The sequence below is a fragment of the Balaenoptera physalus genome (genome assembly GCF_965194825.1).
Source record: "Balaenoptera physalus genome assembly, chromosome: 20".
NCBI classification, from domain to species: Eukaryota; Metazoa; Chordata; class Mammalia; order Artiodactyla; family Balaenopteridae; genus Balaenoptera; species Balaenoptera physalus.
The window spans coordinates 21,188,031-21,200,021 of NC_138901.1; the positions used below are offsets into that span (position 1 = coordinate 21,188,031).

Here is an 11,991-nt window from a genome sequence, read left to right on the forward strand (position 1 = left end):
AACTGTCCTATCACTGGTTCTGGGTGATGTGGAGAGCACTGCACGGGAGCCACGACACATGGCCTCTGTCCTTACCTCCCCAGATGTCCCTGGAACACACGGGGCGTCAATTTTTCCATCTGTGAAATGGGGGCTTGGACAGAATTGTCCTGTGACCTCCCACATGAGGATCCTCAGACTGGGAGGGCGCAAGGAGGGCTCTGGGGACGCCGAGCCCTAATTTAAGTGCTACCCTACGACCTCCACCTCCGTCCCCGCGATTTACGCAGGAAAGCCAGGTGTTAGTTCCGCCTTTGCCGCTGTCTCCTGAGGGACCTGGCTGAAGCCAATCTCTTCTCTCAGAGTCTGAAGGGCACCCGTGAAACGGGCTTTCAAGTCCGCCTTGCCCTACTCGGCCCAGGTCCCGTGACGCTCGGTTTTGGAAATAAGTTTCCGCGGATCTCCCAAGCCCCCGAGCTCTCCTCCTTAGCAATGCAGGCGCCCCACCCCATGAGAAATCTCGCGAGAATCCCTAGCCGAACCGAAGTTGAGATGTTTGGCCTTTCTCAGGTTCCGTAGCTCGGAGTCGCATCGGAACTAATGTTAAGTGGTCGCGGCTGGGGAAGCCTTCGCGGTGGTGCAAGCGGAACCAAGGCCAGGAGGTCTCAGTAAGTAGGACCCGAGCCTGAGCGTCCCCCTTTAGTACCCTCCTCCGATTCCTTGAAGATCCTGGTGCCGCTCAGCAAGAGCGCCCAGGATTTCTGGATCCCCAGCTTTATGACTCAGGGGCTCCTGCCGAGTTTTCCCCTCCCAGGATTTCGATGCAATTCAGTGAATTCACCGCTGCCTCTGAGAAATGATAAAACCGAGATTTAGAGCACAGGCCTGAGGCGCCGTTTGCCAGGTCCCGTCCCCTCCCCCGGGTTCCTTTCGATCCGCACTGGGAACGCCATCCCTGCTCCAGGTCTGCCTCTCTGGGGTCCGAGTCCCCCCTACAGTCTTCGGCCTCAGACACATACCACTCAGTCACCCTCGCCTCGTCTCCCTGACTGTCCGCAGGCCTGGGCAGCATGGCCGTATTCCGGTCGGGCCTCCTGGTGTTGACAACGCCGCTGACCTCCCTGGCCCCTCGCCTGGCCCCCATCCTGACCTCGGCGGCCCGGTTGGTGAATCACACGCTTTATGTACACCTGCAACCGGGCATGAGCCTGGGGGGCCCGGCTCAGCCCCAGTCCAGCCCCGTGCAGGCCACGTTTGAAGTTATCGATTTCATCACGCACCTCTACGCTGGCGCCGACGTCCACAGGCACCTGGACGTTAGAATTCTGCTGACCAATATCCGAACCAAGAGCTTTCTCCCTCCCCTGACCAGCTCAGTCCAGAACCTGGCCCACCCGCCGGAAGTGGTGCTGACCGACTTCCAGACCCTGGATGGAAGCCAGTACAACCCAGCCAAGCAACAGCTAGAGCGTTATGCTACCAGTTGTTACAGCTGTTGTCCGCAACTGTCTTCGGTGCTGCTATACCCCGATTATGGGCCTGGAGTTCTGCCCGTGGGGTCCCTGGACGTCCCCTTACCCTCCACCATCAGCCCAGCCTCCCCCGTGGGCAGGTCTGCCAAGCAGCCAGTGCGTGGCCACCAGCGCGGTGCTGTGGGTGGCACCTTTGACCGCCTGCACAATGCCCACAAGGTGTTGCTCAGCGTCGCATGCCTCTTGGCTCAGGAGCAGCTTGTGGTGGGAGTAGCAGACAAAGACCTGTTGAAGAGTGAGTGAGACTGAGTTAGGGCAGTCTTACCCTCCCCCCAGGCCAAGACTGAGGAAGGGTGGGGCCATCCGTTACTTCCCACCCCTCCCAAATGTCACAGAGCCTGGCACTCAGTTGGCACTGAGGGAATTTTGTTAAATGAATAAATGCAGCTTTCTAGGTGTGTGGTCTAGTCACCATTCAATCAGGATCCCCCAAATGTGTAGCCAAGGAACCTGCACTTTTAAACATATTCTCCAGGTGATGAATCCTAAAGTTTGAGTCCCTGGGAATAAATGGATGAGTAAGTTGTAGGTAGCAGTGCCATAGGCAGTCAGAGGAGCCTCTCGGAATTCTCTGGCTCTTGGAATTCTCCATCTGACTCTGATGCCTCCCGACACTGCTAGTTCTCTGCACACGCGCCAGCCCTTGCAGCACTATTGTGCTTGCCTGCTGCCTCCTCATAGCTCCCAGCTCCCCTCTGGAGATAGGATGCTTAGGGACACTCTCCCCTAAACTGGCCCACACTCTTCCTCCCCAGTAAAAAGATCTCACTGTTCTTCTGGGCTCCTTCCCCAGGCAAGTTGCTCCCTGAGCTGCTCCAACCGTACGCAGAACGCGTGGAACATCTGAGTGAGTTCCTGGTGGACATCAAGCCCTCCTTGACTTTTGATATCATCCCCCTGCTGGACCCCTATGGGCCCGCTGGCTCTGACCCCTCTCTGGAGTTCCTGGTGGTCAGCGAGGAGACCTATCGTGGGGGGATGGCCGTCAACCGCTTCCGCCTTGAGAATGTAACCCCTGAGGGAGACTGGCAGAGGGAGTGGATGGGGATGGGGAAGGCCACTGGGGGCTGTTGGAAGTACATGACCCCAGAGGAGGGAAGAGAGGGCTCAAGGTGGCGGGAAGAGGCAAGGAGGAACTTCCCAGCTTGCCCTCCGAGGCAAGCTTTACCTCTGGGTAGGCAAGGAAGGATAAGGCAATAGATCTGTCCTCATCTCACTCCTCCTTCTCTCTCCTCACTCTTCCTTTGCCTCAGGACCTGGAGGAGCTCACCTTGTACCAGATCCAGCTGCTGAAGGACCTAAACCACAAGGAAAACGAAGAGGACAAAGTCAGCTCCTCCAGCTTCCGCCAACAAATGCTGGGAAACCTGCTCCGGCCTCCACACGTAAGCCTAACTCACCCGCCTCCCACCCCTTCCCCCGGCATGGGTGGGCTGGGAATGCTGGAGAGGAGAGACTGAAGGGTTCAGCCTCAAACCTGAGTCTGGGACCCTAGTAACTGTGAGGTTCCCTCTTATCTACCCGTAGAAGAGGCCAGAGCTCCCCCCAGGTTTCTACGTGATTGGGCTGACGGGCATCAGTGGCTCTGGGAAGAGCTCAGTAGCTCAGCGGCTGAAGGGCCTGGGGGCATATGTTATCGACAGTGACCACCTGGGCCACCGGGCCTATGCCCCGGGCGGTCCTGCCTACCAGCCGGTTGTGGAAGCCTTCGGAACAGGTAATAACTGGGGAGGGCTGGAGGTGGCCTGAAGTGAGGAGGTGGCCTGGCCTCCTTGCCCAATCCTCTGTCTCTGTCATCCAGATATTCTCCATAAAGATGGCATTATCAACAGGAAGGTCCTAGGGAGCCGGGTGTTTGGGAACAAGGTAAACACACACCTCTCCAAGGGCTCTGCAGCTGCTACTAGACCCAGAGGTTGGGACCCAGTGGACCTCTCTGGTCTGGCCCAGAATGCCAGTTTCCACTCAACTGTTCCTAACTACCTCCTCCCTCGGGCTGGCTCCGTCTCCTCCGGGGGAGGGTAAACTCTGCCCACCCCTTCCATTCCCTTTCTCAGAAGCAGCTGAAGATACTCACGGACATTATGTGGCCAGTTATCGCAAAGCTGGCCAGAGAGGAAATGGAGCAGGCTATGGCTGAGGGTGAGTGAGCAGCCCAAGGGAACAGCTGAGCAGAATCTACCCCGGGAGCTTCCCCACCCTAAATCAGACCATCCACTTTCCCTGGGATTGTGTTTCCTTGGCTCTCTGACTGGTAGCAAGTGGCAAGGTGCTGCTGGTAGTGACTGGGGTCTCCCCACAGGAAAGCATGTGTGCGTGATTGATGCCGCCATGCTGCTTGAAGCAGGCTGGCAGAACATGGTCCATGAGGTGTGGACCGTTGTCATCCCTGAGACTGAGGTATCTGGATCCCACCCCCCACTCTATCCCCATTGTAGCCCGCATCCTGCTCTGAACCAGTGGGCTGATGAATGCCTTGTCTGCCCAGGCTGTACGACGCATTGTGGAGAGGGATGGCCTGAGTGAGGATGCAGCTCAAAGCCGGCTGCAGAGCCAGATGAGTGGGCAGCAGCTTGTGGACCAGAGCCACGTGGTGCTGAGCACCTTGTGGGAGCCACATGTCACGCAGCGCCAGGTTGGTGCCCAGGGAAAGGCTGGGTTGTGGGGAGGGAGTCTCCAGTGGATGCTTGTATGACTCTGTCCTCTTTTCTTCCCAACATTCTGGCCTGTCCAAAGGTGGAGAAAGCCTGGGCCCTCCTGCAGAAGCGCATCTCCGAGGCACCATCAGGCCCATGACTGACAATGAGTTCTCTGTGGGGCCAAACTGACCCCTGGAGCTGACAAGAGATCCAGTGATGACGGCGAATTGGGGCCTGAAGCTCACCCTAGCTTGGGCCTAGAGGGCTCTGTGCTAAGCTGGGCAGGGCAGGGCTGGGCCTGCTGGACACAGGAAGCCTACCCAGCTTGCCAGTGTCTGGCCAACACTGAGAATGTGGCTCATGGGGGAGCAGGCCCCCTAGCATTGTTCCATCCTCGCTCTTGCCCACATGTCTGTGGCACCCATGGTGGGCTGGGGCCAGGGCAAACACTGAAACTTGTTACAGAATTAAAGGTGAATGTTGCCAGGTGCCGCCTGTATGGTGTTTACTTCCTGCTCCAATGCCTCTGGGTATCTTTGCGTCCCTTTAGCCACAAGTGCAGGGCCCAGGCCTGAGCTGGAAGCCAGGAATGCAGTGGTTAAGAGCGTGGCTTTTGAAGCTAGCCAGACTGAGACCAGTCTTGGCCCTATCACTGACTAGCTGTGTGCTTTTGGATACGTTCTGGACTTTGTAGGTACCTCAGTTTGCTTAGCTTACAAAGTAGCATGACTTGGCTAACAGGCTCTTTGAAAGCGTCAATTCCACAACTATCCTGCCAGACTCTGGGCTGGGCGTTGGAGGAGCATCATGCGACAAGCCACGCAGGGCCTCTGGCCTCACAGAGGTTGCACCCCGGAGGGGTAGGACGAGGTGACCAAGACTGCAGGTCCGGGAAACTCGTCCCGGTCCTCGGGAGCCGGCTGGCCTCGGCAGTGCGCGTGCGCGCAACTCTGCGACACTGCGCGAACAAGCCTTTTGAGGGGACCCCGTTTCACCGAATGTGCTTCATGTCGCGGCGGCTGGGACGCCTGCCCTGAGGAAGGGCAGGGACGGGCGGGTAGGACGGCCCCAAGACCGCCGGTGTCAACCCCGCCACCAAGCCGGACTCCAGGTCTCCACCGGCCGCAGCAGGGGTGTCCGGGGGCGTCCTCCGGGTCACGCATGCGCTGCCGCCCCGCCCCGCCCCCCGCCTCTGGGCCGCGGGTTGGTGGGTTTGGGTCACGTGGGCGCGCCTCGCCGCTTCCTCGCCGCAGGGGGCCAGCCCGCGGGCAGGTTTCCGGTTCGGTGGGTCGGAGATGACGGAGCCGGGCGCCTCTCCGGAGGACCCCTGGGTCAAGGCAAGCCCCGTGGGCGCGCACGCCGGCGAGGGGAGGGCGGGTCGGGCTCGTGCACGTAGGGGGTCCGGAAGACGAGGGGACTCCCTGAAGTCCCCAGAGCTACTCCCGCTCTCCGGGCCCCGGGGCTGCAGAGAAGACAGCTCTCACCCCGCGTGTGCCAAGGTGGGAAGACAACTGAGGCGTGTGCGCGTGGGTGTGAGGGGACGGGGATGGAGGGCTGGGGGTGTGGAGTGGGCGGACGGCGTCCTGCCGAGGGGCGGCGCTCCCGCGGCCTAGCCACTCTTGGCTCTGGGGGAATCCTGCGGCTGCTCGCGCACCCCAGGTGTGTGTGTGTGTGTGTGTGTGTGTACACACGCGCGCAGGGGCGGAGGTCTGACGGGCTTCTCCCTTGCTCGGTGCCGCAGGTCGAGTATGCGTACAGCGACAATAGCCTGGACCCCGGTGAGTGCCTCCCCCACCGTCTTCAGCTCTGGAGGGACACTCCCACCTCAGCCCTATAGATTTAAGTGGCCTTGCCAGTCACACCTGAGCACAGTCCACTGCCCTTGAGCTGAGGGGGCCTGAGCAGCGAGGGAGGAGGAGCTGGAGGACAGGGGCAGGAAGCATCCGAGGGTGACACCTAGTTCCCTATGTCCTGGAGCAGGGATGTGATGGAAGTAGTGACAGCTGGTCACTCACCATCATCACGCCCAGATGCCACTTTGTGAGCTAGGAGGTATCACTGCAGGTCTGTGGAGCAGTGTAGACACTAGAGACAGGAGCACTGTGGAATGGCACGACAGGAAGTGGGTGGCCCAGTATGGCTGGCTTTTGGGTTGAAGGGGAGAGGTCAGTATTTAAGGCCCAGGAAGCCATTATGCCCACAGGTGTCTGAGGGCCTAGCAGGGCTCCTCCCTCTATCCTACCCCTTAGTGATTGGGGCTTCTCTTTTCCAGGGCTTTTTGTAGAAAGCACCCGCAAGGGGAGTGTAGTGTCCAGAGCTAATAGCATCGGTTCCACCAGTGCCTCTTCTGTCCCCAACACAGGTAGGCAGCAACGTCCCCCCCACTCGGGGGAACCAGATATGCCTTCATTTTAGTATCTTTCCTAGACAGGGCAGCTCCAGCCATCCACGTGGAGGCGCTGGAACCCTAGTGCTAGAAGCAGGGTATCGCCATCTCTCACCTCATCTGGGATATTAGGTTCTTGTATCTCTCTGCCATCTCTGGGTACCAGGTTCTTCTTCCCAGCTGGGAAAAAGTGGGCTAGATGGGCCCCACTGGGCCCCAGAATGACCTCTTCCTGCCCCCAACTCTGAGCATAGATGACGAGGACAGCGATTACCACCAGGAATCCTACAAGGAGTCCTACAAGGACCGGCGGCGGCGAGCACACACTCAGGCTGAGCAGAAGAGGAGGGATGCCATCAAGGTGATTGGGGAGGCCTGCACCTCAGCCAGCGCAGGAGGGCGCTGCACACTTCAGATCCACTCTGCCCTGACCCCGTCAGGCAGTCCCAAGCAGGCTTGGGGGCAGCTAGTCTAGGCCCTGGACATGAACTTCTCCCTCCTTCCCACCCCCCTTTGAGTGAGTGAGCATGGAACTTGGTTTATCATGGAAGAAAAACTTTGTGCCCATTTGCCTTAACCCCTCAGTTAAGGAACCCATGTCCCCTGCTCTCTCCACAGAGAGGCTATGATGACCTACAGACCATCGTTCCCACCTGCCAGCAGCAGGACTTCTCCATTGGCTCCCAAAAGCTCAGCAAGGCCATCGTTCTGCAGAAGAGTATGGCCAGGAGAGCAGTGGAGGGCTTGGAGCCAAGGGGGCTGTGAAGGCTAGCGCCTCAGAGCCGCTTTTGGCCTGGCCCTGGTGGGGTGGTTGTAACAGGAGAGGTGGGGTCTGGGGGAAGGGGAAACACAATCAGCCTGGTCCTTCTGGTTGTGCCCACCCCCTCTTCCCTCCCCCACTCCAGCCATTGACTACATCCAGTTTTTGCACAAGGAGAAGAAAAAGCAGGAGGAGGAGGTATCCACGCTACGCAAGGACGTCATGGCCCTAAAGATCATGAAAGTGTAAGGGGGGTGCTGGGCTGGGGGAACCAGGGCTTCTGGTTCTGAGGGGACTCTGAGGCCTCTTCAGTTCACGCCCTTCCCTTTGTTCAAAGGCCACGTCAGATAATATTCTCACTGTCTCATGTGGTAGGCAGGACTCTATCCCAACTGTAGCAGATACTCTGGAAACGCCTGTGGGATTAATGAAGGGAAGGTTGGAGAGGGTGGGTCACCACTTCTGACCTAGAAGCAGTATCTAGCTGATGTTGAATACCTCCCCAAGGCTCTCTGGGAATCTCCTTCCCAGGGGAGTACGTAGGGTAGCGCTGTTACTCTTCCTGGGCCGGTAGAGCTGCTGCAGCCCCTTAGCCCTGGCCTGTTCGCTTTCAGGAACTATGAGCAGATTGTGAAGGCACACCAGGACAACCCCCATGAGGGGGAGGACCAGGTCTCTGACCAGGTGAAGTTCAATGTGTTTCAAGGCATCATGGACTCCCTCTTCCAGTCCTTCAATGCCTCTATCTCCGTGGCCAGCTTCCAGGAGCTGTCGGCCTGTGTCTTCAGCTGGATTGAGGAGCACTGTAAGCCTCAGGTATGGGGCAGCAGTGGACACGGGGTTGGGGGTCTTCCCTCAGGCACAGTGGCCCAAGCCATTGTTTGTTCAGAGAGACAGGGTAGCAGGTTTTAGGTTTCTTGAGGATATTTCTACAACTTTCAGTATTCTTGTTTCCCCCTTTGCTTTCTAGCCCAGTTTTTCCTGTTAAGGTTTCATTTGGCAAGAAGGATTTGAGCACTCACTAATGCAAGGCCTAGCTCTTGGCCTTTGTTTCGCCCACATAGTGGCAAGTAATGGCAGCCTCGGGCACTCCTCCCCGGCCGCCCAGCATGTAAGCCCCGATCACTTGCTGCACACTTACTTGGGGTTTTTGGAAAGATTCCTGGCCCCCACCCCCAGGCCCACTAAAGTAGCTTTCCATGGGGTTTCTAATTATTATTTGTAATGGAGAGTGTGTTAATGCTTGCACTGAGTCTTCCATTTTTGAGGCCTGGTTGCTTTTTCTGAGACTTGACTTGTATCTGAGATTCTCACTTTTTTGTTTCCCAACATTTTTTTAAATGTAATTTTTAAAAGTTACACTGCATTTACAGTTGTTACAAAAAACATTGGCTACATTCCCCATGTTGTACAATACTTCCTTGCAGCCTTACACCCAGTAGTTTGCACCTCCCACTCCCCCACCCCAATATTGCCCCTCAGCCCCACCCCCCACTGGTAACCACTAGTTTGTTCTCTGTATCTGTGAGTCTGCTGCTTTTTTGTTATATTCACTAGTTTGTTGTATTTTTTTAGTTTCCACATATAAGTAATGTCATACACTTATATGTGGAATCTTTCTCTGACTTATTTCACTTAGCATAGTCCATCCATGTTGCTGCAGATGGCAAAATTTCATTTTTCTTTTTGGCTGAGGAGTATTCCATTGTGTGTGTGTGTGTGTGTGTGTGTGTGTGTGTGTGTGTGTGTGTGTACTACATCTTCTTTATCCATTCATCTCGGTTTTTTGCAGGGTTTTTTTGGTACTTTTAAAAATTTTATTGAAGTACAGTTGATTTACAGTGTTGTGTTAATTTCTGCCGTACAGGAAAGTGACTCAGTTTTATATATTCTTTTTCATATTCTTTTCCATTATGGTTTGTCACAAGATATTCAATATAGTTCCCTGTGCTCTACAGTGGGACCTTGTTGTTTATGCATCCATCCTATATACAGAAGTTTGCCTCTGCTAATCCCAAACTCCCACTCCTTCCCTTCCCTACCTCCCCAACCCCCACAGCCTCAAGGCTGTTCTCTGTGTCTGAGAGTCTGTTTCTGTTTCGTAGAGATGTTGATTTGTGTCATACTTAGATTCCACATATAAGTGATATCATATAGTATTTGTTTTTCTCTTTCTGACCTACTTTGCTTAGTATGATAATCTCTAGGTCTATCCATGTTGCTTCAAATGGCATTATTTCATTCTTTTTTTTAATGGCTGAGTAATATTACATTGTATATATATACACCACATTTTCTTTATCCATTCACCTGTTGATGGATGCTTAGGTTGCTTCCGTATCTTGGCAGTTGTAAATAATGCTGCTGGAACATTGGGTTGCGTATATCTTTTCAAATTAGTGTTTCTGGTTTTTTTTGGATATATACCTGGGAGTGGAATTGCTGGATCATATGGTAGCTCTATTTTTAGTTTTTTGAGCAACCTCCATACTGTTTTCCACAGTGGCTGCACCAGTTTACATTCCCACCAACAGGGTGCAAGGGTCCCCTTTCCTCCATATCCCCACCAACGTTTGTTATTTGTGTTCTTTTTGATGATTGCCATTCTCACAGACGTGAGGTGATATCTCATTGAGGTTTTTTTTTTCTAGCTGCGCTGGGTCCATTGCAGCATGCGGGTTCTTCTTCATTGCAGCGCATGGGCTCAAGCTCACGGGCTCAGTAGTTGTGGCGCTTGGGCTTAGTTGCCCTGTGGCATGTGGGATCTTAGTTCCCTGACCAGATCTTACCCGCGTCCTCTGCATTGGAAGGCGGATTCTTAACCACTGGACCATCAGGGAAGTCCCTCATTGTGGTTTTGATTTGCATTTCTCTGATGATTAGCGATGTTGAGCATCTTTTCTTGTGCCTGTTGGCCATCTGCATTTCCTCTTTGGAAAAATGTCTATTCAGTTCTGCCCATTTTAATCGGGTTGTTTTTTGGTTTTTGGCCACACCATGTGGCTCGCGGGATCTTAAGTTCCCCAACCAGGGATAGAACCCGGGCCACGGCAGTGAAAGTGCCGAGTCCTAACCACTGGACTGCCAGGGAATTCCTTGGTTATTTTCTTGTTGTTGAGTTGTATGAGCTGTTTATATACATTGGATATTAACCCCTTATCAGTCATATCATTTGCCAGTATTTTCTCCCATTCAGTAGATTGTCCTTTCGTTTTGTCAATGGTTTCCTTTGCAGTGCAAAAGCTTTTAAGTTTAATTAGGTCCCATTTGTTTATTTTCACTTTTATTTCCTTTAGGAGATGGATCCAAAAAATATTGCTGCAGTTTATGTCCTGAGTGTTCTGCATATGTTTCCCTTTAGGAGTTTTATAGTATCCAGTCTTACATTTAGATCTTTAATCTATTTTACTTTTGTATATGGTGTGAGAAAATGGTCTAATTTCATTCTTTTACATGTAGCTGTCCAGTTTTCCCAGCACCACTTATTGAACAGGCTTTTTCTCCATTGTATTTTCTTGCCTCCTTTGTTGTAGATGAATTGACCATGAGTGTGTGGGTTTATTTCTGAGCTCTGTATTCTGTTCCATTGATCTCTGTGTTTTTGTGCCAGTACCGTACTGTTTTTTTTGGTTTTTTAAATTTTATTTATTTTTGGCTGCTTTGGGTCTTTGTTGCTGCGTGTGGGCTTTCTCTAGTTGCGGCGAGCGGCGGCTACCCTTCATTGCGGTGTGCAGGCTTCTCATTGCGGTGGCTTCTCTTGTTGCGGAGCATGGGCTCTAGGCGCGCAGGCTTCAGGAGTTGTGGCACACAGGCTCAGTAGTTGTGGCTCATGGGCTCTAGAGCGCAGGCTCACTAGTTGTGGCACACGGGCTTAGTTGCTCTGCGGCATGTGGGATCTTCCTGGACCAGGGATCGAACCTGTGTCCCCTGCATTGGCAGGTGGATTCTTAACCACTGTGCCACCAGGGAAGCCCACCATACTGTTTTGATTACCGTAGCTTTGTAGTATAGTCTGAAGCCAGGGAGCATGATACCTCCAGCTCTGTTCTTCTTTCTCAAGATTATATTGCCTATTTGGGTTCTTTTGTCTTTCCATACAAATTTTAAAATTATTTGTTCTAGTTCTGTGAAAAATGCCATTGGTATTTTGACAGGGATTGCAATGAATCTGTAGATTGCCTTGGGTAGTATGGTCGTTGTAACAATATCGATTCTTCCAATCAAAGAACATGGTATATCTTTCTATCTGTTTGTGTCATCTTCAATTTCTATCAGAGTACAGGTCTTTTACCTCCTTAGGTAGGTTTATTCCTAGGTATTTTATTCTTTTTAATGTGATGGTAAATGGGATTTTTTCTTAATTTTTCTTTGATACTTAAATGCAAGAGATTTCTGTACATTAATTTTATACCCTGCAACTTTACCAAATTCGTTGCTGAGCTTTAGTAGTTTTCTGCTGGCATCTTTAGGACTTTCCATGTTTAGTATTGTGTCATCTGCAAACAGTGATATTTTATTTCTTCCTTTCCAATTTGGATTCCTTTTTTTTTTTTTTCCTTTTCTTTTTCTGGATTCCTTTTATTTCTTCTTCTCTGATTGCCATGGCTAGGGCTTCCAAAACTATGTTGAATAAAAGTGGTGAAAGTGGGCATCCTTGTCTTGTTTCTGATCTTAGAGGAAATGCGTTCAGCTGAA

At 53.1% G+C, this 11,991-nt stretch overlaps 2 protein-coding genes across 7 annotated transcripts; both read left to right on the top strand.

Annotated features, from left to right (window-relative positions):
• The first annotated feature begins 511 nt into the window (after positions 1-511).
• On the top strand, positions 512-4,639 carry COASY (Coenzyme A synthase). Of its 3 annotated transcripts, none has more exons than XM_082440757.1 (10): positions 512-647; positions 1,039-1,746; positions 2,305-2,519; positions 2,765-2,896; positions 3,039-3,228; positions 3,313-3,377; positions 3,569-3,653; positions 3,814-3,911; positions 4,000-4,146; positions 4,248-4,639. In XM_082440757.1, exons 2-10 carry the CDS (start codon positions 1,050-1,052, stop codon positions 4,305-4,307), a joined length of 1,689 nt encoding a protein of 562 aa, XP_082296883.1. In that variant the 5' UTR covers positions 512-647; positions 1,039-1,049; the 3' UTR covers positions 4,308-4,639. The 3 variants fall into 3 exon arrangements, with proteins under 3 accessions (XP_082296883.1, XP_082296885.1, XP_082296884.1); XM_082440758.1 differs by having other exon boundaries at positions 565-647; positions 1,352-1,746; XM_082440759.1 differs by lacking the exons at positions 3,814-3,911; positions 4,248-4,639 and having other exon boundaries at positions 3,950-4,101.
• A 704-nt stretch (positions 4,640-5,343) lies between these two features.
• Positions 5,344-11,985, top strand: MLX (MAX dimerization protein MLX). 4 transcript variants are annotated; one of them, XM_082440762.1, is made up of 7 exons: positions 5,344-5,487; positions 5,892-5,928; positions 6,423-6,512; positions 6,791-6,897; positions 7,155-7,254; positions 7,442-7,541; positions 7,911-11,985. In XM_082440762.1, exons 1-7 carry the CDS (start codon positions 5,446-5,448, stop codon positions 8,206-8,208), a joined length of 774 nt encoding a protein of 257 aa, XP_082296888.1. In that variant the 5' UTR covers positions 5,344-5,445; the 3' UTR covers positions 8,209-11,985. The 4 variants fall into 4 exon arrangements, with proteins under 4 accessions (XP_082296888.1, XP_082296889.1, XP_082296887.1 ...); XM_082440760.1 differs by having other exon boundaries at positions 5,376-5,649; XM_082440763.1 differs by lacking the exon at positions 6,423-6,512.
• Positions 11,986-11,991: the final 6 nt, after the last annotated feature.

Coding starts and splice junctions, on each gene's coding strand:
- COASY (XM_082440757.1), top strand. CDS start 1,050: ATGGCCGTATTCCGGTCGGGCCTCCTGGTGTTGACAACGCCGCTGACC. Junction 2,520..2,764: donor ACCGCTTCCGCCTTGAGAAT/GTAACCCCTGAG, acceptor CCTTTGCCTCAG/GACCTGGAGGAGCTCACCTT. Junction 3,378..3,568: donor GCCGGGTGTTTGGGAACAAG/GTAAACACACAC, acceptor TCCCTTTCTCAG/AAGCAGCTGAAGATACTCAC.
- MLX (XM_082440760.1), top strand. CDS start 5,446: ATGACGGAGCCGGGCGCCTCTCCGGAGGACCCCTGGGTCAAGGCAAGC. Junction 5,650..5,891: donor CTCACCCCGCGTGTGCCAAG/GTGGGAAGACAA, acceptor TCGGTGCCGCAG/GTCGAGTATGCGTACAGCGA. Junction 6,513..6,790: donor CTCTTCTGTCCCCAACACAG/GTAGGCAGCAAC, acceptor CTCTGAGCATAG/ATGACGAGGACAGCGATTAC.